This window comes from Styela clava, chromosome 12, assembly GCF_964204865.1.
Source record: "Styela clava chromosome 12, kaStyClav1.hap1.2, whole genome shotgun sequence".
NCBI lineage: Eukaryota > Metazoa > Chordata > Ascidiacea > Stolidobranchia > Styelidae > Styela > Styela clava.
The window spans coordinates 4,607,624-4,632,885 of record NC_135261.1 but is presented as its reverse complement, the minus strand read 5'-3'; the positions used below and the strand labels follow the sequence as shown (position 1 = coordinate 4,632,885).

At 36.2% G+C, this 25,262-nt stretch overlaps 1 protein-coding gene across 1 annotated transcript; it reads left to right on the top strand.

The window, feature by feature from the left end:
* The first annotated feature begins 148 nt into the window (after positions 1-148).
* On the top strand, positions 149-25,262 carry LOC120329820 (prolyl endopeptidase FAP-like). The gene is made up of 22 exons (XM_039396605.2): positions 149-262; positions 786-926; positions 1,687-1,781; positions 3,056-3,130; positions 4,496-4,548; positions 8,548-8,620; positions 8,773-8,893; positions 10,868-11,022; positions 11,408-11,502; positions 12,318-12,453; positions 13,482-13,625; positions 14,505-14,602; positions 14,824-15,002; positions 16,184-16,357; positions 17,645-17,714; positions 18,452-18,576; positions 19,032-19,104; positions 19,963-20,017; positions 21,308-21,410; positions 21,743-21,880; positions 23,441-23,514; positions 23,990-25,262. The coding sequence occupies exons 1-22, from the start codon at positions 178-180 to the stop codon at positions 24,113-24,115; spliced, it is 2,388 nt and encodes a 795-aa protein (XP_039252539.2). The 5' UTR covers positions 149-177; the 3' UTR covers positions 24,116-25,262.

The following is a 25,262-nucleotide window of genomic DNA, read 5'->3' as shown; positions in this document are numbered from 1 at the left end:
TCTGCCACCTTCCAAATTTGAACCCTGGTGTAAACTGTTAACTAGTTTTATATAGTGAATTAAACGAGTCTTCACGTTAACAACAGCCATATATTTCAAATTATTTTTGCTTATATAGAAAATAATCTATTTTTTTTTAATTTGAAACAGAGTTAGTTGTACAAATAGACTTCCAGCATGACTATTTTAACCTTTCGGAAGTCTTTGATATTGGCAGGAGTGTCGGTGTGCTTTGCATTGTTGGGACTAAACCATATCCGAAGTAAGTGATAAGTTGTAATCATTTTGGCAATCTTGTTTTAATCCAACAATACCAGTCGGGGGATGTTTGTGATATTTAGAAATGAGTATGCGATAAGAAAGAGACACCCTTCATGTATATCAGTGAGTATCAAACGGTGGGGCGCACTTATCAAGTTGGGGGGGGGGGCGGGATATTTCTTGAGGGAGCATGAAACTAACTAAAAATGAAAATATAAACAACAATACTAAAAACTTACATTTACCGCATTATCTGGTATCAATGGTGGTGTATACATTGAAGCAGTGGACCTCAAACTGTTCAAGCCGCGACCCCTTTTTAAAATTTGTCAAGTCTCCCCACCAACCTCAAAATTAACTAGCTAACGATACCTACAAATAACAAATAGTAGGGAGAAAGCATATTTTATTCAAAAACGCGTTGAAAATACGTCCAAAATAACGTGGGTAAGATCAAATTTAACATATATTTCTATTTTTAATTAGCTTCACGATCAAGGTAATTACCAAATTTTTCATTCCAGATTCTCACAATCGCTCAAAACGAGACGTTGATATTGTGTACAAAGGAGCTGCCGGTCGAGCTGATGAACCGAAGTTCACGTTTGATGATATTTACAATTCAAAATTCAGTTATAAATACGTTTCCCCGAGATGGGTGTCAAGTAAGTATTGCTGCTGTATGTATACAGGATGTCCATAAAGTCCCTTTACAATTTCGATTTTGTTATGAAGTCAGTTCTCATTATATCTTAACCAGTTTTTTTTTTATCAGTAGTTGTTTAAGTATTTGTATTTCATTCAATACAACTGTGATTGCCAAAACAATAAAACGAATCGATAAATTTCCTTTGTAATTTCAAAAATTTTTAGGGAAATTATGGACACCCTATATATTCAATGCATTTAAGATGTTCATAAGGTTGTGTATCAAATGAGACAAAAGAACTTTGATGTGCTTTGTTCAACTTATAGTAGTCATATTGAAGTGTATTAATAGACGAAATCAAAAAACTTTATTACATAATAATTAGAATAAAATAAACATGGTTATCTATTTAAAATTGACTTCACAACAAAATTAAAGATTTAACGAGACTTCATGAACACCCTGCATATCAAAATTTTTGAATGACACAGACTACGAGGCAATGTGAATTATGCTTGGTATCTCACGAAAAAAACATAGAATAAAGGACAGATAGCGAAAAATTTTATGTTTCATCAACCAGAATACAAGCATTACAACAATAAAAAATATAACAAAAAAACAAACAAAATTATTCTAGATTAGTGGGAGCGATACGACCATACGGTCATCAGAGTCGTCTCCCCCCAGAGATCAATGTTCTTTATTTCTGAATGAGTGCATGTAACTAACCTAGCTTTGACCTAATTTTACTTAAATAGTTTCTACTTCAACAGATAACGAATATGTCTACCAGAATGGTTCTATGTATATCATTCGCCGAGATGTTGAAACACAAGTAGAGACAGTGCTGATGGAATCATCCTTTTGGGTGAGTATCCTTTTGGTTTGGGATTTTAATTTTTTTTTTAATTTTATCAATCCAATCTCCCCCAGGTAAATAGATAGATGAAGCAACATTCTTGGATAGGTGAACTTTTCACGTGAATTTTATTTTTCTTTATATGGCGTACGCTTCTAACAAAGCTCAGCATAATCAATCACTGTTTTTTTTTTTTGCTATTTTCAATTTTATTACTATAATACTTAGTCATGAACACATAATAAACGACTGTAATAATAAACACAATTGCGACTTGTGCATACCACTAGGTAAGAACCCATTAGAGATTGAATAAATAAATTAGTTCGCATGAATAGTGATGGAGCAATAACAAATTCCAAAATAAGCGAAGGGAAAAGTTAACGAAAACAGTTGGAATTTCAGCTCCACTCGACTGTTCTAGCTTATGGAGAATTATTTCAAAAATCCTTCCTCGGGGTGTAATAAATTGGGTAAGCAATGTTGAAACGTAAATATCCCGGTTCTCCCAAAACAGCAACTTTTAACAATGGCTGATTGTATACGACCTTGTTCGGAGCGAAATGTGCAAAAAAGCGTCATTTGAAGGATTTTCTAAATAGTCGGCCCTCGAGCCGCAACCTAGGCCGACAAGCCATTTAGTGTGGCCCTTGTCAAAACTCGAATTTTCCCCATCAAGCATAAAATCCTAATCCGAGAGTTCATGTTTGAAAAAGCCCCTCGCATGGGTAAAAATACATGTTTTTTGTTTTTGTCTCCACATCAAATCTTTCAACGTTTTGCCTTTATTACTAAAAGGCCAAGCGATAGCCGCATTCTTTTCCTTTGTCACCTGACTGACGCACATTTGACCAGTCAGTTGAGAGCTGCTACAACTTCTGTCAAAGCTGATGTTAGCAAACTATGCAAAAGCTCAAAATTATTCACTAAAATGTTGCATAAATAAAGTTTTGCATTGCGAGAATTTTTTAATTCTTTGTGTACATTGAAAAAACTAATTTTATTTATGTGGCTAAGTTAGATGTATGCTGTTGGTTATATGTTCCACCGACAAAAAGGTCGCACACCCCTGGTTTAAGCACAACACACTGTCAAGTCTTGGTCTAATTCGGATCTATTCACATTATTTATGTGAAGTACTATTGACACAATAAATTATTTTATTAAATTTCATTCATTCAAAAAAAAGGGTGCAAGATCGTTGTAACAGTATAAAACATTAATTAAATTGCAGCTGATTCTTTATATTCAAAAAATGTTTCTTTTTGTTTTCTTCCAAACAGACTGACAATGCTGCAAGTTACTACAAAGTATCAGCAGATCTGAAGTACATCGCACTTCTTACAGAATATAAAAAGGTAGGTTCAAGGTTTTGTCTTGATTCGGCGTTTGGCTGAGTATTAGGAACACGTCTACTATCGCACTTCTGATTTCATTTGGTTTCTTTTCAGTAAGAACTAGATTATTACATCATAAGTGGATTTTTGGGAGTTTTAATTACCACTGAGTTGTTGCGGTCCAAATATGTTTGAGTTTAATTGAAAAGATGCCTCAATGCGAGGTACTCCCGAAGTATCTGAACCAAGAAGGTAGACACCTGGACGTAGTATGTGTACCTTGGTTCACATACTTCAGGAGTACCCAATGCTAAAATTTGCCAACTCGTGTATTAGTCTCTTTTACTTCTGTATGAGTTGGTATAAAAAAAAATCAGTTTTAAATCAAGTTATGATTTCCATCGTTATTTCATAGTTACGGTTTTCAAGTCAGTGAATCTGGAAACAAATCACTGTTGGCTAACTATTCCCATACCCGACATAGACTGGTAGACTGTGAATAGTACGTGGTTTGCTACATGATAACGCCATCTCACCGGCTTTTCTCGCCCAAGAAAGATATAGAAAATTTTATCGTGTCTTGTATGTGAATATCTTATTGTCAATAAATATCGAATCAAAAAATACAGAGTGTCCATAAAGTCTGTCCATCAGTAATTGTTCACGCATTTTTACTTCATTTAAGGCATCTTTCAAAACTTCATAGACACCCTATACATTACCTAATATAGCAAACAAAAGGGACCTCATAACTTATATTTGAAGTAGCCTATACCTGGGGTTTTGCAAATTGTCTAACTCAAAAAATATAAAATATCTCGTACTCGAGTTACTTATTGCCAAAGTAGTCATATGATGTTATCTATACGTAGTAAATCAAACAAAAAGATGGACTATGTAACAAATCGAATTGAGTCTCAAACACATAGCTTTTTTCGAATCATTATTTGCTAGACTAAAGCCTTATAAAGAGAGAAGGTAATAATAGCAAACGAATGGGAGGCGCTATAGAAAAACAGAAAATTTGTTAGGCAGTTATTTATTTTCACAAAGAATAACTTAACAAAGTTATAACAAATGTAATAGTACACTCATAGATTCACAAAATGTCGTCTGTGCCATTCAGAGCAGTGTCTTAAGCTAAAAGTCCAAGCTCATGTATCGTTTTGAAGGTTATTTGTGGGATATCGTCTCAATTAAACCTATACCTATACGCATTTTATTTGTGATCTCATCCGATCATCAAATTTTCTGCTTTTCTAGCTACCACCCTGTCAGTATTTAGCGAGTTTCAAATATTTCGCATCGCATTTTCCCCCTGTATCCAGCGCCCCTCATGTAGCCATTAAGTTTGCTCAATCATTCATGTAATATTATTTGTTACAGGGTTGGAGACATTCATACAACGGAACATACTTGATTTATGACGTCGACAATAGGTAAGATTTTTTTTATCTTGTGCTCTCTCTGAACAAGGCCTTGTACAGTAATGAAAGTACGACGAGATTATAAATAGCTAAAAGGGCCAAGTGCTTCCCAAACTTTTTAGTTTTAACCCCCCCCCCCTCCCCTCCCCTTTTGAAATGGAAAAAAAAAAGAAATTTTCGTAGCTACGCCCATGCCTGAAGGAACCCATTTCAAAAACACATAATATTGTTTTGTATAAATGTTGCACAATAAACAGAGTCAAACGTCGTCTTGAACTTCAGCAAACTCAAATTAAACTTGACAACATGAATAAATCTTTTGTTTATGATTAGTTTTTGTGTTGGGCTGTGTTGAATGGCCAGTATTATCAGTGACACTTACCTTTCCGGTGGTTTGATTGAAGGTTGTGAATCCCTCAGGGACGTAAGGGGGTGGTTTCGGGGGTAGGAACACTAATTGAAATGTAAAAAAAAATTAAAGCTTTCGGCCGGACCCGCTAGCTGGTTCGATCTAACTTGGCAAATAGAAATTTCAGAACAGTCTTGGAAATTACTGGTATTGCACCCTGGAATCTCTTTAAAAAAACAACAGTTAGTATTGTTACTTGATTAAATGACAATATGGATACTTTTCTGGAGCAAACAAACCTTTCGTTTATTTATGGTTAGATCTTGTGTAACGCTGTGGAGAATGGTCGGTATTCTCAGTATATTTATTTACCGTATGTTTGCAAGGCTCATAGATTCTCTAAAATTTAACTGTGGTTCCCTCGGGGTTCTCGGACTCTCAGTTTGAACCACTTGGGTATGAATTAGTTTGAAAAACTGATTCTACAATCATATTATTTTCGTCCCGAGCAAACACTTAAAAATGGCGACCGCAGAGCGTTCTAGAGGTCATTTTGTCATCTGCGTTTTTCGTTTTTAAATTCGTCATCAATCCGCAATTACTCCACGATATTATATGTGAAGTGTGTGACGGTGTATGGAGATGCTATCGGCTGGGTTTATCCGGGTCTAATTACTTATCCTTCTTCTTTGCGATTGGACCGGTGGATCTGTATGCCTATAATGAAAATTCACTATAACAAGAGTGAAGTTAATTGTTCTAAGTGATTCAACAGTCTAACAATAACACATATATATATATTTCTATTACATTTTGTTTAACCAAAGTCAGACTTCCTCGGACATACATATTTGTCTGAAAAATCTGACCCTTTGTGAGGGGAAAACATAAAGAAATATACAAGGTGTCCATAAGGTCCATTTACAATTTCAATTTTTTCGTGAAGTCAGGTCTCAATATATCTTAAACAGATTTGTTGTTTTTTAATCAGAAATTGTTTAAGTATTTTTACTTCATTTAATACATCTATGACGGCCTACACAATATATGATATCGATAAATAAAGATGACAATTTAGTTCCTTTTGCTTTGTATTGGCAACGACGTGTGGCAATATTGCTCGAACGGTCAATATTTGTCACCTTTTATATTGTATCGTCAGCATTTAATATTAAATGATTGCACAATGATAAAATGCTTACTGGCTTGAAATTACCTGGGCGCGTCTTGTCATTAAATCGCTTAGTATTGTCGCGACTTGCCCTTATTGTTAATCGTTAATCGTTAACAAACACAAAAGGGCTCCCTAACGAATCGAAATACATAAGCTTTTTAATGTGAGGGAACACTGAATTTAATACGTGTGAGAAGTGGATTCCACAGGTTATTGGCGACAAGAGTTGTTACAATTCTTGGAACAATACAAAGCGCTTTAGAAGTGTGTGTACCAATATGGAGGTAACTTATTTTGTTCACTTGGCTAACAGAGACAGTGCCCGAACCCTCAATAAAACTAAATTAAGGCAAGTCGGGATAAAATTATGGCCGAACCCAGGGGTCGGGAACCTTTTTGGTCAAGAGAGCCATAAAATATAAATATTTTCAATTGCACTTCCGTGCGAGCCATATAACATTTCTTCACATAATCAGGCCTGAAATGTTTACTCAAAACTCAAAAGTCAACACATACAATGTCAGTATACACTTAACGTGATTATCTGATGCTGCATGTAGTCGCTGCGGGCCTTGAACGGTTGCTCACATGCAGCCCAAGTTGAAATCTACGATACTCATCGCCCTTTTTCGTTTACTTATCTCCGTAGTGTTTTTAAAACTCTATCGCTTTGTGATGTCACAATATATGTTCCAGAATCCCCTTGTTTGTCACAATGCCTGTCTGGTAATTATCTTACATAACATAGACATGTGCTGGACGCGCCTTCTCAAACGTATTGGGAATTTCCTGCCAAATTTGGCTATAAAAGAGTTTGAAATCTCGTAACAATAGTAAGCTTAGTCTTGGGATATTAGATTTTCTTGGGAGCCATATGCGTCACCAAAAGAGCCATATATGGCTCGCGAGCTATGGGTTCCCGACCCCTGGCCTAACCTATACCTGGTACACATACTACGGGAGTACCCAATAAAATAACACTGGTTGAATAAAACAAATTTTTTGAAATGCTATCCCTTAGTTAAAGTTAAACATAGAATTTAGATTCACAAATCCAGGATATGGTTTTCTTTTGCTTCAAAGATGACAAAAAATGTTCCCAAAGCAAGATCGAGCTCACTGACGTAAAAATAAATAAGATTGATCTCTGATCAAAGTCACAAACGACCACAAAACATTTTTGGGAGTCTAAAAGTTAACAAATCGAATGTGTTTTCTGATTGAAAACAATTAAGTTCCAAGAGTCACTAAAATCCGATGGGCTGTCCTCTTTGTTTATGAGCGACACTTTTTATTGCAAAAATACTGACATCATCAGTATTTACCAATTGAATAATCTCCAAAAAAGAGACAGATGTATTCTAGATAATTTTGTATGAGCGCGCACGTAAAATAAACACATCATTGTGCAATTCGGTGCCTATTGATTTAGTGACGGTATTTAGTTTGATATCACTGTTTCCTGTAAATGTTCACGCAGATGCCCGTTTTAGATTTGTCAATTGTTATAATAAAATTTTTATTTCAATGCTTTTGCCCATTTTAAAATTTATTTTTTTCAAAGTAGTTGTGAATATTGACTTGTATGTTTGTTTTACCCTCAACTTCGATATACATTAGTCGCCTCGGTTAGTCCACAGCCGTCTCATTTCAACAACAGTTTCTGTCGTAGTATAAGCAACGCACCGATGGTTTCTTACAATCTGAGTAATATACACTAAGCGAACACAAAAAGAGGCGCTATCGCGATTCTTAATGAAATGAAATCTATGTCATTATCAAGTATCACTTTCATATAAAACAAGTCACGTTTTATCAGGCTTGCCCGTGGGAATGGGCCTCACATGGGCATTCTGTAGCAGACGTACCATGAGATGAGATGGGATAGGCATAAATTGTTATGGGATGGGACGGAGAAATATGTCTCATAGACAGGCCTGCGCCTGTGTAACTTATTTCTTATAACGATGTTAAAGTGAGGAACCGTTGTGCGCCGTTAACCCGGGTATATGACGTGAAGAAGCCTGATCTTCTCTGGCGACTTAGCTTTACCTGTTTGAACATACGTTATTACACATGCGTGATTTTATTTCGAAAACAGTCTTTTTATCTGAAGTCACCCCAACGTTGTTATTTGACTACCTATTATCAGAAAAGTAATACACATACAGCGAACATGAAAATGAAGCGCAATCGCGATTTTTATTGTATTACTGGTCTGACAATGATTGAATGTTTAACATTGAAGAAAACTCGATATTTTTCTACATTGCTAAAAGTGTTAAATTCATCATTACTAAAAACCAATGCACAGTTTTGTAAGGTCGATGTTTTTTTTTTGTTTTTGTTGCCCTCATTTCTCAGACCGTGTTCAACTCCTGAAGTTTCGCTTCAAGTTTTTTATTGCCAATCTATCGGCACTGCTGTTGGGCCACCCCGTGTCTATCAATTTGCAAATATTCAATAATTTTATATTTCATGTTTACAGAATGATTAATACAACCCTTACAATCGGATCAGATATTCAATACCTGACATGGGGACCAGTAGGAAATGCATTGGTAAGAAATGCGCATTTTTCCAAAATGAAGCTTCCGGGATGAAGCCCCAATGGAAATTTTGTTTACCCTGACCCATAACCCAATACTATACTATCTATGTATTCTTCCTAGGCATTTCTGAATGTTTTTAAAACCTCCAAATATTTCCACAGGCATACGTTAGAGGTTTCAACATCTACTATAAGGCAGCTATTGATGAAGTGGCTCTTCGAGTTACCACTGACGGGAGAGCCGAATACATTTTCAACGGAATCCCTGATTGGGTGTATGAAGGTAAGCAGAGTTAGAAACCAACCCGATATTGGGTATCAGGTTATTGGACACAAACTTGCCATATGGATCGTTTTATTATGATATTGTTGTTGTTTTATCCTTGTTGTTGGCGTATGAAAAATTGCTCATTTTTTGGTACTCCAGAAGTATGGGAACCAAGATGGCGGACACCGGAACGTAGTATCTGTACCAGGTTAGGGTTAGGCCATAATTCCAGATACAAATACTACGGGAGTCACTTGGCTGTCCCCGAAGTCGTAATAGAACTAAAATAAGGAAAATTGGAATGAAATTATGGCCCGACCCTAACCTGGTACACATACTACGTTCCAGTGTCCGCCATCTTGGTTCACAAACTTCGGAGTATCCATTTTCATCACCCACTGAACCAATTGCTTTGATATTCTCAGTGATTGAAGATTGTTGTTGCCACTAGAAGGCTATTTCTAAAAAAAATTTATGACATCTGATTTTTCATTTGAAAATCCACTGAATTAATTTTTATTCATGTCTACATGGGCATTAATCCGCCAAGCGTGACGGCTGTTTTTGAATAACCGGACGCTATACGCAAAACTCGGAAACTATTTGCTAACAGTATGAAGTACGGTATGAAAATTACTTAGTTTTAGACTTGGTGATTACTGTTCTGCACAAGCTGGGCGTAGCCAGGGGATTCGGAGCCCCCCCCCCCCCCCCCCCTTCCTATAAAATGTAAAAAAATAATCTATATCTCACAATTTTTCGTAACATGAAATCCTTTCTGGAACCTCAAGACCCTTGAAGAGATATGTTTCCGGCTTCCGACCTGACCCGCTGACTGATACGGTAACTTCGCAATTAGAAATTTCAAAATCCTTATTTTGACAGTTTCTGGTACGTTTGTACACAAACATCCACAGTATCTAGCGACATGTATGGATTATATGAAATCTTGCTTTTTAGTTGATTGGGTTTCACATTTAATACGAAGCTTAGTCAGGGCTTTCGCTTCGAACAATGTTTTCAATAAGCAGTAGCGTAGCAAGGAGGCTTTCGCTCTGCACAAGGCCATGTACAAGAAGTCATATATATCTAACGATATGTAGAAAGCTACTTTTATTTGAAGAACTGGGATCTTTCTGGCTCTCCATTGCCGACAAAATTTATTACACTAAAATTGGGCGATTTGAAACCGAGATATGTAACCTAAGATTAGGGCTGGGCATTTCGAATCGGTGACCGTACATTTGAACCCATGTACATTTGAACCCATGCGTATATTCACGGGTTCAATCTATATGCGGGTGCTAAAACCCATGGGTTAGGGTTAGTGTGGGTTTAACTATCCGTGAAACAAAAAAATTCCATAGGTGCAATAGCATACAAGTGCAATTGTCATGGGTTCAAATGTACGTGGGTTCAAATGCAAAGGAACCTTTCGAATCGACTAGTAAATTATTCGAATCGATTCAGACGGGAATTTTGAATCGCCGCCATCTTTGTTTTTGTTTTTGTTTGCGATAGTCGAGATGAATCCCTCATTATTTTATTCACGTCAATTTTTTGAAATGCATTCCGAACATATGACTTTGTTATTTCGACTGATTTATGAAACATGTTTCTTACTGTGTGTGAACGCTTAGCGAACTGTCTGAGTTAAAGATTGCGTGTTTTCACTATTTTATGTGTCTGAAGAACCCATTACAATAGACCCGTCGATACAACTACATATCTTCCAAGTATTCGAGATTCGATTCGATTCAAAAAAAATATTCGATTCGATTCTGAAATCAGCAGATATGCGGAAATTCCCAGCCCCTCATACGATCCCACAACAGTTAAGTCTAACGCTTTGTAATATAGGCCATCGTGCTCATGAAGCTATTCAAGTTATTTGTTATGAGGTTTAATAGACTAGTCCACAAAATTCCTTCCAACCCGGAAGCAGAAAGTATAATGTCAAAGGTCATATTTTCAATCATTATTTTTCAGAGGAAATGATCTCAAGCAACAATGTCATCTACTTCTCTCCAGACGGACAATTTTTAGCCTACGCTCAGTTTGATGATTCAATGTGCAAACACGTCAATTATGAAAGATATGACGAGAAAAAATATCAAGTTATGATTGATATTTCTTATCCCAAGGTGATTAGTTTATTCCATTTTCTATTAATTCTTACTGAAATTGCGAGACGGTCAATGCTAGCTGCTCCATTCGGATCGTTTGTACAAAGCCAATGCCAAAAAACACCCCGCCAACAGTCAAAATAGGACAATTAGCAATTATCCAGTTAGGTTCTGGGTTCGGAATGCAGGTTGTGCCGGGAATTCAAGTTTTTAAATCAGTCATAGCGGCAACTTTAACAATAACTGGAGAATTTCGTTATTTAAAAACGTTGCGGGGATTTTTTTTAATATTTTACATTTTTGCATTAACGGCAGTGCTTTGCACAAAAGAACCTTCATTCCTCTCCTAACATTTTAACGAGTGAAAATTTTCTTACTAACACACGTTTGCATTTTATTACAGGCCGGAACACCACAGCCAACAAATAAAGTGTTTGTATTCAACACTGTAACAGAAGACGTTAAAGTGGTTTTGCCTCCTGCTGATTTCATGGGAGTGTAAGATTTTTTAAAGTTGACAGTCAGTGCGTTATTGGAAACGAAATGTTCATATAAATCGTTTTGTTGTTATGTTGTTGTTTTTGTTAGAATTATTTTTGATATTGTTTTCGTTATGAAAAAGTCGCTTTTCTCTTTGATTCCCAATTGCTTTGAAATGTCCAGTGGTAAAGAATTGTATTTTTTTCTAGAAGGCTATTGCTATTGGACTTCGTGTCCATATATTTGAGCATCGCTTGTTATTATGTTGTTGTTGATTTCGTTGTTAAAATTCTTTTTTCTCTTTCTTTTCATCATCATGAAAAATCGCTTCTCTTATCAAGTCTTTAGGTTCAGGCTGTTGATGTGCGCTAGATGCTTCCAGTCACTTCTTCCCGTTTTTTTTTATAGGCTTCTGCTCCAAAGTCCGAGTTGGTCCGAGAACAGACAATAAAACTTAATAAACCTGTCGCACCAAAAAGGTTGAAAACTTTATGTATAAACATGTCTTTATACCCTGAACCATCGGTTCCCAATCGGGGCAGCTGGGAGGCCACACTCATCAATTGGGAAGGGGCCACAAAGCTAGAGAAAAAACTGATTTTACTTTTAAAGTTACAGTTGTTCCTAGTTTCATTGCTTGATAAGGTTATTTCACTTTGTTGAGAGTATGATTTGATTAATAATAGGACTTGGAATCGACCAATGAAAATATCACTAGAAATACTACTGGAATGATAAAAAAGAGGGCCCTGAGTGCTAAAAGCTTCCAGAAGGAGACCCAGGGAAATGAAAAGTTATGAACCAGTGCCTTAAACAATAATAATACATTTCAGTGACTACCTTTTTAATCGAGTGACATGGGCCAGTGGCTCCAGGGCTGCGGTAACTTGGTGTGATAGACTACAAACCAACAGCATAATGCGATTGATTGATGTCAATCCCGGGAACACGAGCATCACTTACACCGACGTATGTATTCAATTTTCATTCACAAAAAGTTAGTATTTACAGGACGCCGCAAACAAAACATAAAACCATAAAATTTTTAATTACTTTTATGAAATGAAAAAAAATTATTTAACATTTGAACTTCCGTTTGTGTTTGTGTATGATTGTACCTAAACTTTTAGTAATCTAAGATATATTGTACAAAAGTTATGTTCTGATTAGAATATGTTTTAAATTATCTGTTTTTTAGTTTAGATCACATTTTAATAATAGGTATTTTAGCGTATATTAAAAAGGGCAAAGAGCATTTTTTGGTAAAGGGCGCTACAGAGACTTTTTAAAATTAAATGATCAAAAATCAAAAACTTGTCGTGGGCCAATGAGAGACGTGTCAAACTTTTTCTGCTGCCCGAGGCAAGTCCCTTATTCCTAACTTTGGAAATAATTATGAGGATAAACAAATTATATATGTTGTTATACACAAGCATAAATAAATTAAAGGTCAAAAGAAGAGTGAAATGTTTGTATATATTATAATTAAATCATCAAACCAAGCAACAAACGTATCCCTATAACGTGTCCGAAGCGGCTGCCCCAATGGCATTCATCTAGACACCCCCTGGGACAAATCACAGTCAAAGTTTCAGTATTTAAGGATGGAGAAAAACGTACTGGGCTGAGTGATGGGGTAAACTTAAATGACCGCTTACTCGTGGATGGGGGTTTAAGGACCTCTGTTCAACATTGCTGTAACAGGGGCATAGCCAGGGGGTTGGAAGTCGATGAAAAAAAGCATTTTTTTGAATCACACAAAGAAATTGTGGTAACTTGACATGATTTTCAGACTCTCAAGACTCGGCGCTAACAACGCCAGAAAGCTATTACTTTTTTCGAATTTTAACTGAATGCTATATTTCCTGACGCTACACCCAACATTTATCTTCTTTGTTTTGAACCATGGGAACACTTTTTGAAACAGATAAAAACACTTTTATATGACCTTCGAACTCCATGACCATATATTTGAACATTGCTTCCTTATTTTCCAGAGCGACACATTCAAATATAGTAACGCAGATGGTTGGTTGTACCAACGTAGACCGTACTGGATACCGGTATTCGGTGCAACTCTGGGTGAATTCTATACAGTGAGACCGCACAATGGATGGCAACATTTGTACAAGGTTAACAAGGTTGGTAAATATTTGGTATATTTTATAAGTGGTTTCCAACCTTTTTTGGCGTTCCAGAGGTGTATGTACCAATATGGAGGTGACTAATTTTGTTCGCCTACTTTACATCAAGTTGTGTAAAGAGACTGAAGCCTATGTGCAGGGGGTATATTCACTTGGCTAACACAGATAGTCCCCGAACTTGTAATGATAAAAATCTGGCTCTAGACAAGCAGATACTGACGAGTGGGGAATTGCAATGTCTTTTTAAGAACCCAAATCGTTCAGATACGCAAGCTCGGGTATCGGTACTCCCGTAGTATGTGTACCAGGTTAGGGTTAAGCCAAAATTTTATTCCGATTTTCCTCATTTTAATTCTATTACGAGTTTGGGACTGTCTGTGTCAGTCAAGTGAATATACCACTGCCCATAGGTTTTAGTCCCTTTACACAACTTGATGTAAAGTAGGCAAAAAAAATTAGTTACCTTTATATTGGTATACACACTTCTGGAGCACCGGCTTATTCAATACTTTGCTCCCAAGGTGAGGCGATTAATATGGTGTTAGAAACCAAGTACCCTGATCGGACAATCACTATTACCTAACGATGTGCAAAGAGCTACTATGTATCTGGAAAGCTTACCATTGCTTAACACCCTTGGTAAGACGGGGAGGAGGGGGGGGGGAGGACAGCACAGGTAAGTTTTTGTGATGACGTCATCAAAATGGAAAATTTCGCAACCTCATGAGGCTCTGAGATCGCATTCCAGATTGTGGTCATCTAAGTCGGGAGTTTCTCAACAAGAAAGACTACTTGTACTATAAAGATTTTATATTCTTCCCTCTTTTGCCTTCGTCTTCATATATTTAAGAATTGCTCTCTTGTTTGTGTTTAAAGACTGCAGCAGTACCAGTGACCTCGGGTGAATACACTGTGACTTCAGAAAGTGCTTCGTATCCTTCGGTAGAATTTTACGATCCCGATAACGGAAAAGTGTGAGTGCATTATATTGATTCATTTCCTTATTCCTGTAATCTTTGACCTTTTGTACTCTACTCCCAACCCCAATTGTGAGATTTGGGATAAACACACCCGCCACGTTAGTGTAGGTTGCCGCGCTCGCCCCATTAGCAGTAGCTGGGCTTTTCTCCAGGCCGTGTCGATGAATCGAGCCTCAATACTACTCACGCCTTCTTATGACTAAATTACTTCACAGGTATTTCAGCGCCACGAAGGAGTCTCCACACCACAGACATATTTATAGAACTAATGAAGATGATCCATCTCAACCTGAATGCATTACATGTAAATACGTGGCACAATATCCAGGAAGATGCGATCAAGTTACATCCACGTCCAGTCCCGATGGAAGTTATACTTTAATCCGATGTGGAGGTAAGATTTTTTATATACACGATGCTAATTCACTACTTTTGCTCTGAACAAGGATTTATACCAGGGTGACACTTTTTCAATAGATTAAAACCTTACCCGACTGCTGTTTAAGTCGGCTTTGTTGCGCGTCGCTTCCCTAACCCTGTGTATTTTCTCTAAATCGTGATACAGTATTTACGTTTACCACGAATTTTAATAATTGTGTTTTTAATTAAAAGCCTAAAAAGGAAATAGTTATAATAGTACTTTGTGTGAAATTAGTGTAATCTATGCAGCTACTACAATCCACTACGCGCAACACTGAGGTATCGCTAACCCCAGTTTGGGAAGCCTTGCTGTATACAAGCAGCAACTAAGTTCGGCGGTTGGCTCATCGCGCTGAGCGTTAGCATATGATTTTCATCGCACTTTCAATGGCTCTGAGAGTGAGATTACATATTAGAATCACATGGAGATAATTTGTGCGAGATGATTGCTGGTCTCTTTGTTGCCGTAGGATGGTTCGCGTAACCGGCCTCATATAATTAACTATTCGAATTTCCTCTACCCGAGATAAATATGAAAAACCTATTATGTCCTTGCTACGGATTTTGGATCTGAATGTATCCAGTCCTGCGTTGCTTACTCAATTTATTGTATCTTTGTTGAAACTTGGGACAAGGGATTTAAAACGACCTGCGTTGCCAAAACAGTCAAGTTAACAAATTTACGTTAACCGAAACAATATTATCTTTAAAGCATAGCAGGCTTAATGATTGTAACAAATCTAATTTGATTATGTATAAAACAGCTGGGCTTGAGGAACCTCTGTAATGTTCTGGCCAAACTGTATAAGGAAGTGATTTTCAAACCGGGGCCCGGGGGCGCGTAACGATTTAATATTGACCACCGAACTTAAGTGAAAAGGGGCAACACTTTATGTTTCTACGTTTTCGCGTTCTGGATTCCGCCATTACCACAGTTCAAGCACATGTGTATTTGTAACAGTTCGATAATACCCGTATTTCGATTATTCGTACCGTATTTCGATTACATACGAATATCCTTTCGCTTCTAATTTTGGGCAATCAACTTCGGGAATCACTACTCTAGTCTAGCGTGGCGCAGAACCGTGGTTGAAAACCCACTTCCATAGACAATTAGGTCTATTATGAGTAAACAAATCAATTTTTAAAACGCAGGTGACGGAGCTCCTCTCTACCTTGAAGCCGAAATAAACAAAACCAGCACCGATGTGATCTCAGTTCTTGTCAACGAAGTAGTTTTGCAAAGTAATGAGGAACTTGAGGATGCTATTGCAGCGACGGACATGTCTACTAAAGAGTATGGCAAGTTCACAAGTGAAACGGGATATGGTAAGTATATTTTTCGGTTCTAGGAAAATTCGCCGCAGAAAATTTCGTCTTTCGCCGCATAGAAAAATCGCCGCAAGAGCAATTTGCTTGTTTTACAGTGTGGCGAGATTACTTGTGGCGAGATTTCCTGCGGTGGAATTTTCTGCGGCGAACTTTCCTAGAACCTTGAAGTATATCTTTTGACTCCTCGGCAATCAATTTCATAATCGTGTCCCCATCCCTATTTCAAGAACCTATTTCGTGATTACATAATATATGTTTAGTCTCTTGTGCGGCATAACGATCATTATTTCAAGTTGGAACTTTTGTACAAAGTCCCCCCCAACGCTCAAAATAATTAGTAATTGTGGATCTCCGCTCTAGGAGACCCTTATTATCAGTCGTTCTGTCTGTGTATCTGTCTGTCTGTCTGTTTAGATGTAGCGTCTAGACCAATCTGGATGAAATTTTTTACGTGAGTTATCCAGCCACCCTAGTATTGTGCGTTTTATGGAAAGTCCAGATGAAGGTTTCGTTTCCATGGAAACAACGAAAAACGCGCCGATCGTTATGAAATTTCAATTTTTTTTCACAATTTATCGCCGTTTTCTCGCTAACCAAGTCGAAAATTAAAATTCCAAGAACGCTACCTTTCGCATAGCAAAATACTCTTTCCAATAAGTTATCTTTTTGGTGTCGACACTCCGTAAACTGGAGGAGCCTTAGGGATTTTAGTGAAGATTATTTTTTAACTTTCAGCCACATATACCAGTCACGCGAGTAAGACTACGAAACGCGCAGCGTTTGAAATGAACTGGCGTTTTTAGTAGTGTCTCCAATTATCTGTTAGTAAACTGAAATGATGCGGGACTCAAGCAGATTGTGGTGAAAATTCATATTTTTAAATCATTCCTTGTCATAACCCCATCTGGATGCTTACTAATTTGACATTTTGAAACGTGGTGGGGGTGATTTTCACAAATCTCACATTTTTGCAATATAACGGGGCCTTTGTTTAATTATAGATCTCATCTTTTGACTTCCCGGCAAATTATCAATTTCATTATCAATTCAAAATTTATTAAAAATTTGGTATTTGATTTCTCCTACGAAAAATTATATTAGTACGCACAATGTTAGGAAATTGTGTATTAGCTAGCAGGAATTTCATTTGAGTTCCAGAATTTATCTCGCTACATCTGGGTATAATGTGAATTCTCAAATTTGTACTGATTTTATGAAAAGTTTATTTCAAAAATTGTAGTTTGTGAAATGAAGCATAACTATGTCGCACATTTCTTTTCGCAGATTTTAGATACCAGATCTGGAAGCCGAAGACATTTGACCCCACAAAGAAATACCCCCTTCTAATAGATGTGTAAGTTTCTTCATTTGGTTTTAAATAAAGTAATAGCCGCCTAGCAAAATATCAATCTTTAACCACATAAAATGATGGTCCGCTCATTGAAATGAAAGACGATTTTTTCATAACAATAAGAAGAAAAAGACCAACGAGAACAAAAACATCGTCAAAATAATAACAAAACGATTCATAGGCCCATTTCGTGTCCAATAAGTTAGGCTACCGATATATATAGATGTTCAACATTTTTTGGACCCAAAATGAACCTATAGTCCTATGGACCATTATTGTTATTATGTTGTTGTTCGTATTCGGATTCTTCTTGTTGTTGTAGAAAAGTCTCTTTTCTTTTCAATTAGTGGTTCAATTGCTTTGAAATATTCAGTGGTTGAAGATTGTATTCAAGATTGTATGACGCTGCAGGACTATTACTTTTATTCATTCAAAAAGGGTTTGTGGGCTCTGTGAGATTCGTTTATTGTGTGTGATGACGCCATCAAAAATGCGCATGTTGTGGCTTTTACGTTTGTGTTAGTCGTGAAGATTTCGGTAGTCAGTTGTGACATATTGCAAACCCGTACCACTTATATTTGGCTTTTGTATCCGTACTTTTGAACATTGCTTCCTTGTTTACTTGTGCGATAACGTCATAAGAAAATGCGCACCATGTGGTGGTAACGTTTACGTTAGTCGTGAAGTTTGCGGTGCGTTTTTCGTGTCCATTATATATTCGAGCATCTCTTTTTTTCTAGATATGCTGGACCAGGATACCAGAAAGTAGCTGCAGGTTGGAGCAGAAGTTGGGCAAACAGATTCGTTCCAAGTTCTCTTGATGTGATCGTTGCAAGTGTGGATGGTCGTGGATCATGTTTTTACGGTAAATTAAAAGCAATGGTTATTTAAAATAATCAAGAATATTTTTCTCTAAAGCAGCGGTTCTCAACCTGTGTTTCGCGGCATCCAATGGGGTCCCGATAGTACATTGGAAGAGTTCAGCATATTTCCATTCAAATGCAGAGTCTATATAACTATGTGTATATTTTTAAAATATAATATATACGGTAATAATATATATTATAAATTAACACATTACTTATTAAGTTTGCCACTATTATTAAAATTGCTACACTTTGAAGATCATTTTGTTTTTACCAGTATTCGGCTTGCTTCCAATTTTTTTTTAGCTTTATGAGTATTGTACATGAGTTCTTCAAGCCTTTGGTATGTTTCATTGCGGTTCCGCTCCCACCAAAAAGGTTGAAATCCACTGCTCTAGAGTCTCTAAGTGAATATTAAAAATTTACACAAAATTCACTCATATTTATATAACAGGGAATAACTTCATGTACGACGTCTACAGGAAACTGGGACAGTATGAACCGTTTGACCAACTTGAATTTGCAAGGTAAGTAGAACTCAAATTTTTGTTTTATAAGTAAACTTTCCCACTTCTAACAGACTCGTTATAACAGGGTGTCCATAAATTCTCGTTACAATTTCAATCATGTTATGAAGTCAGTTTTCAATATATCTTAACCAGATTTGTTGTTTTTTAAAAAGTAATTGTTCTAGTATTTTAACTTCCTTTGTTAAATTAGTGAGAACCAAAACAATATATGGTATAGATAAATTCCCCCTTGGAATTTTTGAAAATTTAAGACTTTATGGAGACCCTATATATATGGTACACCACATTGTTGCAACTATAAATATGATAAACTAGAGACACCTTACTCGCTAAATTTTCACGCCAACAGTATTCATGTTCACTTTCACTCACAGCACAGCATTAAATTGACGTGTTCCTCCTCTAGAACAGCAAAAATAGACAATTAATTAGCAATATATTTTTTGAACATTGAACACAAGTAAAGTAATGAAAACACAAAAATTGAGAAAGATATAACAAGTATTACAATTTCCACAACTATAAAGTTTATGAATAAAATGATTGTACTCGAGGTAAAGTTGACTAAAACATAACTGAACTCATAAATTTATTGATTACTCAAATGAAAATTATTTAACACTGAATTTCTGTTTGTGGATGAATGTACCAAAAACTTTCAGTAATACTGGACGATTTGCACAAAAGTTATGTTCTTTTCAGAATGTATTTTTGGCGCCTTATATTCCATATTATCACAGATACTTTTTTTGTCTATTCTGAGACGTTTTGCACATGCATATATAACACTTATTTTAGCGTCTTTCCACCTCTTTGTAACTGGCAAATTAATTGAGTAATTTTTCTCATTTACAGACACATGGCCGAACAGGACTATATCGATGAAACAAGAATAGCTGTTTGGGGATGGGTGAGTACAATTATTATGATACTTTAGCTGAGTGAGTTTACCACCAGCTTCTGTGTTTGTTGTTTTACTGACATCTGTATGCCTAGAATGGATAAAGTTTGTATATAAGGTCACTCAAAAACAGAAACCAACTTACTTCCAGAGTATTCTCTGGAATTCCAAAGAAGACATAGCATTCGTTCAAAGCGTCCTAGACCTAGACGATTGAAGCTTTCGGGTATAATAGTCTAAAAACAAGAGTTCAATTGTTCAACAGATAGTCTACGTTTTCATAAAAGTAATTGAAAACCATGGGTTCAGTTTGGGGATCGCCCTTTTCTACAAATAAAGTGAACGAAATTAGGGATGAGCTCTAACTCGTGATATTGTGCTTGGGATGTTGTGCTTGATATTGGAGAGATAGAAAGCGTATATATCTCTTTGTTAATTGTTAGTTCCCTTATGGTAGTTGTTCGTCGGACAAAAACTTGCTTTTTTATCCAGTATTAGTTTTTACATGGAACTGTTCCCAGAAGTTAATACTTTTTCCGGACTGCCAGTTATTTTATCCCAAACTTTGAATAACTGCGCCACCACGCGAATTCCAGTGCTTCGATACATAGGTCGTTAGGTTAATATTTTTCCATGAATCTATACATGCTTATTTCACAGGCCTTTGATTTAGGCAGTGTAGACAGGGTTTTGACGAAATATTTTTCGCTCTCTTTTCCGGCCGCTGGGCTGGAGGTCGGCTGCCTTTTATTGTTTTCTATATATATTGTGGCTGTTTTAAATATTAAGTTGTGATGTTGCCGTACAACGGAGTATAAACAACCAATCCGAAACATTTGAGTTTTCTGACTTATTTACAACCCCAGCTAGCAAAACCTTATCTTTGACGCTATCCATCAAATTTTGAATTTCACCACTGCTGTATGTCAATGCTCCAGATGCCGGTTCCTATTTTCTTATCCATATGCTTAACTAGGCTTACCATATATATATCAAACGAAGAACCGGGACAGTGTGGAATGCACAAACCTTGGTAGATTTGTGGGCTTAGTAGGTATTCAAACCATTGGAAAACGTGAATTTTCTTTTCGGCGTTCGAATAATTTAACTACAGTTCAGTTAACTATCCAATTAAAACATTTTGCTGCACACAACCACAAATGTATTTCCGTAACGTTTCGTTTGACCAAAGTCGTTTAGTTTGTCAAAACCGTTTATCTAATTTGTTTGTCAAAACCGTGACAGTTCCGGCTAAACCGGGACGTATGGTAAACCTACATCTATCATTTTTGTTTTCAGTCATATGGCGGGTATACAACTTCACTTATCCTTGGACGAGACGCTGAGAGTACAATCAAGTGCGGATTCGCGGTTGCACCTTTGGCCGACTGGAGATTTTACGGTAAGCTACGTTGCTCATCTAATAGGATTGTGCAAAACTTTATATAATTTATGTCCCCCCGGGATCAAGTTGAATCCCCAATTTTTTTTATTCATGTCATTTTTTTTTAAATGCAATTCTAAGATATGACTTTTTACCCGAGTAAGTTATTGATGAAACATGTTTTTTGCTGCCCGTGGACACTCAACAAACTGTCGAAGTGATAGTTTACGTGTGTGCTCTGTTAGGCTGGTTCATTTGAGATTGGGCCCATTTTTTCATGACGTTAATATTAAAGATATTTTTCAGCTTATAAACATTACTTTTTAATTTTCAATATACAAATTCCCCAGATACTATCTACGCTGAACGATACATGAGATTACCATCAACAGACGATAACAAAGACGGTTACGATCTTGGATCTGTGCTGCATGTGGCAAAGAATATGTCATCGTCAAAATATTTCTTGATCCATGGAACGGCAGATGGTAAGATTTACCTCTTAAAATATCATATTCACGTACTTTCTGGATCACTCGTTCTCAACCAGTGGGCCACTGGACATATCCTGGTGGACCACAGACTTATTAAAAATACCTGGGGTTGTTGATAAAGTTAGTTAAATTTTATGGTAGTAACAATAAATGATGCTTGTTTTTGTTACAAGGTGGTAATTTTTACATTATTATTATTAAAGTGAAAGTGCCTATTTTCGCAGAAAGATTCTATGTTTTCCTTGAAGTTTATCCCCAGCATAAAAAAATTAGTTGGTAACAGAATTTTTGTGCAACAAGAATGGCCCACGAAAAAAAAGGTTGAGAACCACTGTAATCTAAATCAGTGTTTCACAAACTTTTTTGGCCGCGGACCCTGTTTGTGAATCTTGTTTTTGACGGAACCTCATCCTATGTCGTAAAAATATATGTGCCTAACAAACGAGAAAGTATGTTGTTTCCTGCGATGAAATAAAACTTATGAGTCTGAATTAATACAGATTCTAACGTTAAATACTGACAGGCTGACGCAATTCAATAAGTTTAAGATCTATTTGTGTATGTTGAGACTCTTTTCATAACGTTACGGACCCCATGTGCAGTCATCAAGGACTCCCAGAGGTCCGCGGACCCAAGTTTGGGAAACCCTGATCTAGATCAATGGTTACCAACTTTTTTGTCGAGAGGAACCTCAATAAAACATTCTAGAGGCTCGGGAATCCCCTGTGCAAAACTCGTAAGGATATGTATATGTATATAAAACTTGCAAATCAAAATGTAGCGAGTTTAATAACAGTGGAAATCTCATAATAGTGGAACATTTTAACAACAGCTCACAACGAAGGAAACGAGTCATATCTTTAATTACATTTAAAAAATATGGCGAACATGACCTCGACCTTTGGCGGACAGAATTTTTTTTATTCTGAACCGATTCGAATAATTTAATTTACGAATCGATTTGAAATGGCCAGCCCTAGTTAATTGATCATAAGATCTAAAACTTCGGATTGGTTATTTCTAGGCTTACCATACGTCACGTTTTAGGCAGGACAGTCCCACTTTTCAACGTCTTGCCTCGGCGTCCCGACCGATCAAATCAGAAGTCCCGCTTTGGCGCGCAAACAGTCAAAATAATACACGAACATGTTCTCGATACTGTTGTCCCCGTGTAGCGTAACGGTAGCCCACTTACTGAAGGTGGATGCGTGTTTTTGATTGTTTCGTTGTTTTATTTGCTACAATTTGTTACGTGTAAGTCCCTTGCGCCATGAGTGTGCTTAATTAACGTAAATTTCTTACTAATTTTCTAACTGAAACCAATATTTAGACAGACAGCGCACGAACTATCGATGACAATAGGGTCAATGAAGACAGCCGGGATGGTTTTAAATGTAGGCCCATAATATAAAATCGGTAAATTTAAAGTCGAAAAAATCACAGCTATGGTCTTTGGAGGTGTCCCGCTTTGAGGTCATAAAAATATGGTAACCCATATCGTCAATATGTTTTAAATATTTTTATATAATATATTATATTATAATTTATATTCAGACAACGTCCATTTCCAGAACGCAGCTAGGATTGAACAGGAACTTGTGGCAAATGACATCCACTTCAACGACTTTGTGAGTGAAGTTTTAAAATATATTTTTGCGAACGCACAAGAGCCTTTCGTCTCCTCATTATCGTTCTAACGGGTATGCAGGTCGGACATTCCCCATTCCCCTAATCACGGATTGTAATTTATCCAATCATAACTATAAATTTAACTTAGTAGTAATACTTAGTAGTAAACACTAGTAAACCTACCAAACACTCCCTCTTATTATCAAATATCAATTATAACTCGTACTTTCACCCAATCATTTGATTACCACATACAAATTGAAACCTAACGACTTGCAGATCATGATGGTAATCAATAGTAAACTTTCTTCAGAAACCGAAAAAGAAATCAAAAGCGTTAATGATGAACTAATAAATACTGCTTGCACACGACGAAAATTTTCTAATGAAAATTTAATTTCCACGGAATCTTATTCGATTTCGGCTTTCATTCATCAAAATTATATTTTGACAAAAATTACTTTTTTTTTGTAGTTTTACGCCGACCAGGATCATTCAATCAACGTTGGAAACGCTCGAAAACACGTTTATAAGGTTTTGACCAGAGAAGTCTGTTTGTGTTTTGGTCTAGAAGTACCTGAAGGTGTTTGGACACCATAAAACTGTCAAAAATAATTCAATTTCAGATGTTGATAAAATATTTCAATTATTTTTAATTATGTGTTATATTATTTTGTTTTTGTTTAAATCGAACCTGAATAGCAGTTTATAGTAAAAAGGGGTTGTATATGTTGTTACTCCCATCTTTTTCCAGAAGTTTAAAATCAAAGCGTGAATTTGTTTACATAAGTCTGCAGAAACCTTTCAAAATGTCTAATTTTCAATATATAGAGTGGTCGCTAGAAAAATAGAAAATTTGTCTAACAGCTAATTATTTTTACAAATATTGAATTGCCAACGAGCTTCGGAAGAGCTTGGAACGATATCCCACAAGGAAAACTCCAAAACGTTACACGAGCTTAAATTTCTAGTTAAGACACTGCTCAGAAGTGCACAAACGACATTTGAGCATATATGAGTGTGATATAACATATGTCTTTAAAAACTTAGTACAAATGAATACCTGTTTGACAAATTTTCTGATTTCCCAGCGACCACCATATATGTATAATTGATATATAATGAGAACGTAATTTTAGGTTCTCATCTCGTAGCACTCCGGGACTCGTAAAAAGTTTTCAAAATATTTTATGTGGTAAATATATCGATGTGCCAAATCAAATATATAAAAAATCTTGATAACCTTGTGACTTGTAAAATGTTTGCTTAGAGTTCTCTTCGTTACTTTTGTCATGATTTCAGGATTCCAATGCAAAAAGGCGAATGTTGAAATTAAAAATATATTTGGAAACTACAAAGAAATAGATGCCTATCTGAGCTGGTTTTGTTATGAAAACTTTGAATCGATATTTACCAAGGTATCAATAAAATCTTAAAGATGTTTAAAAGTCGTGAGGATACGTTTTTTTTTTTCATTTTTCAAAAACAGTTTTCAAGTTTCGTCCTATTTGATTGAAGCCAGCGAATTACCAATTCATTTTCATCGAAGTTCCATTCCTACAGTACTTTTAAATTAAGAGAATTTTTTTTTATAATAGCGAATTATAATTATAAGTTTGTGTTTAAATACTCAATTGACATTACTATGCTTGCCTATGATGTGCCTTTGGCACTGAAAGCGATGATGTTATATTATTCATTAATTTTGTTTGGCGAATTCAATAAAAAAATAAAGTAAATTCATGAA

Excerpts from the sequence above, each read along its gene's own strand:
- LOC120329820 (XM_039396605.2), top strand. The coding sequence starts at position 178 with ATGACTATTTTAACCTTTCGGAAGTCTTTGATATTGGCAGGAGTGTCG. Across the intron at positions 13,626-14,504 it reads ATTTGTACAAGGTTAACAAG|ACTGCAGCAGTACCAGTGAC; the intron begins GTTGGTAAATAT and ends TTGTGTTTAAAG. Across the intron at positions 21,411-21,742 it reads GGCCGACTGGAGATTTTACG|ATACTATCTACGCTGAACGA; the intron begins GTAAGCTACGTT and ends CAAATTCCCCAG.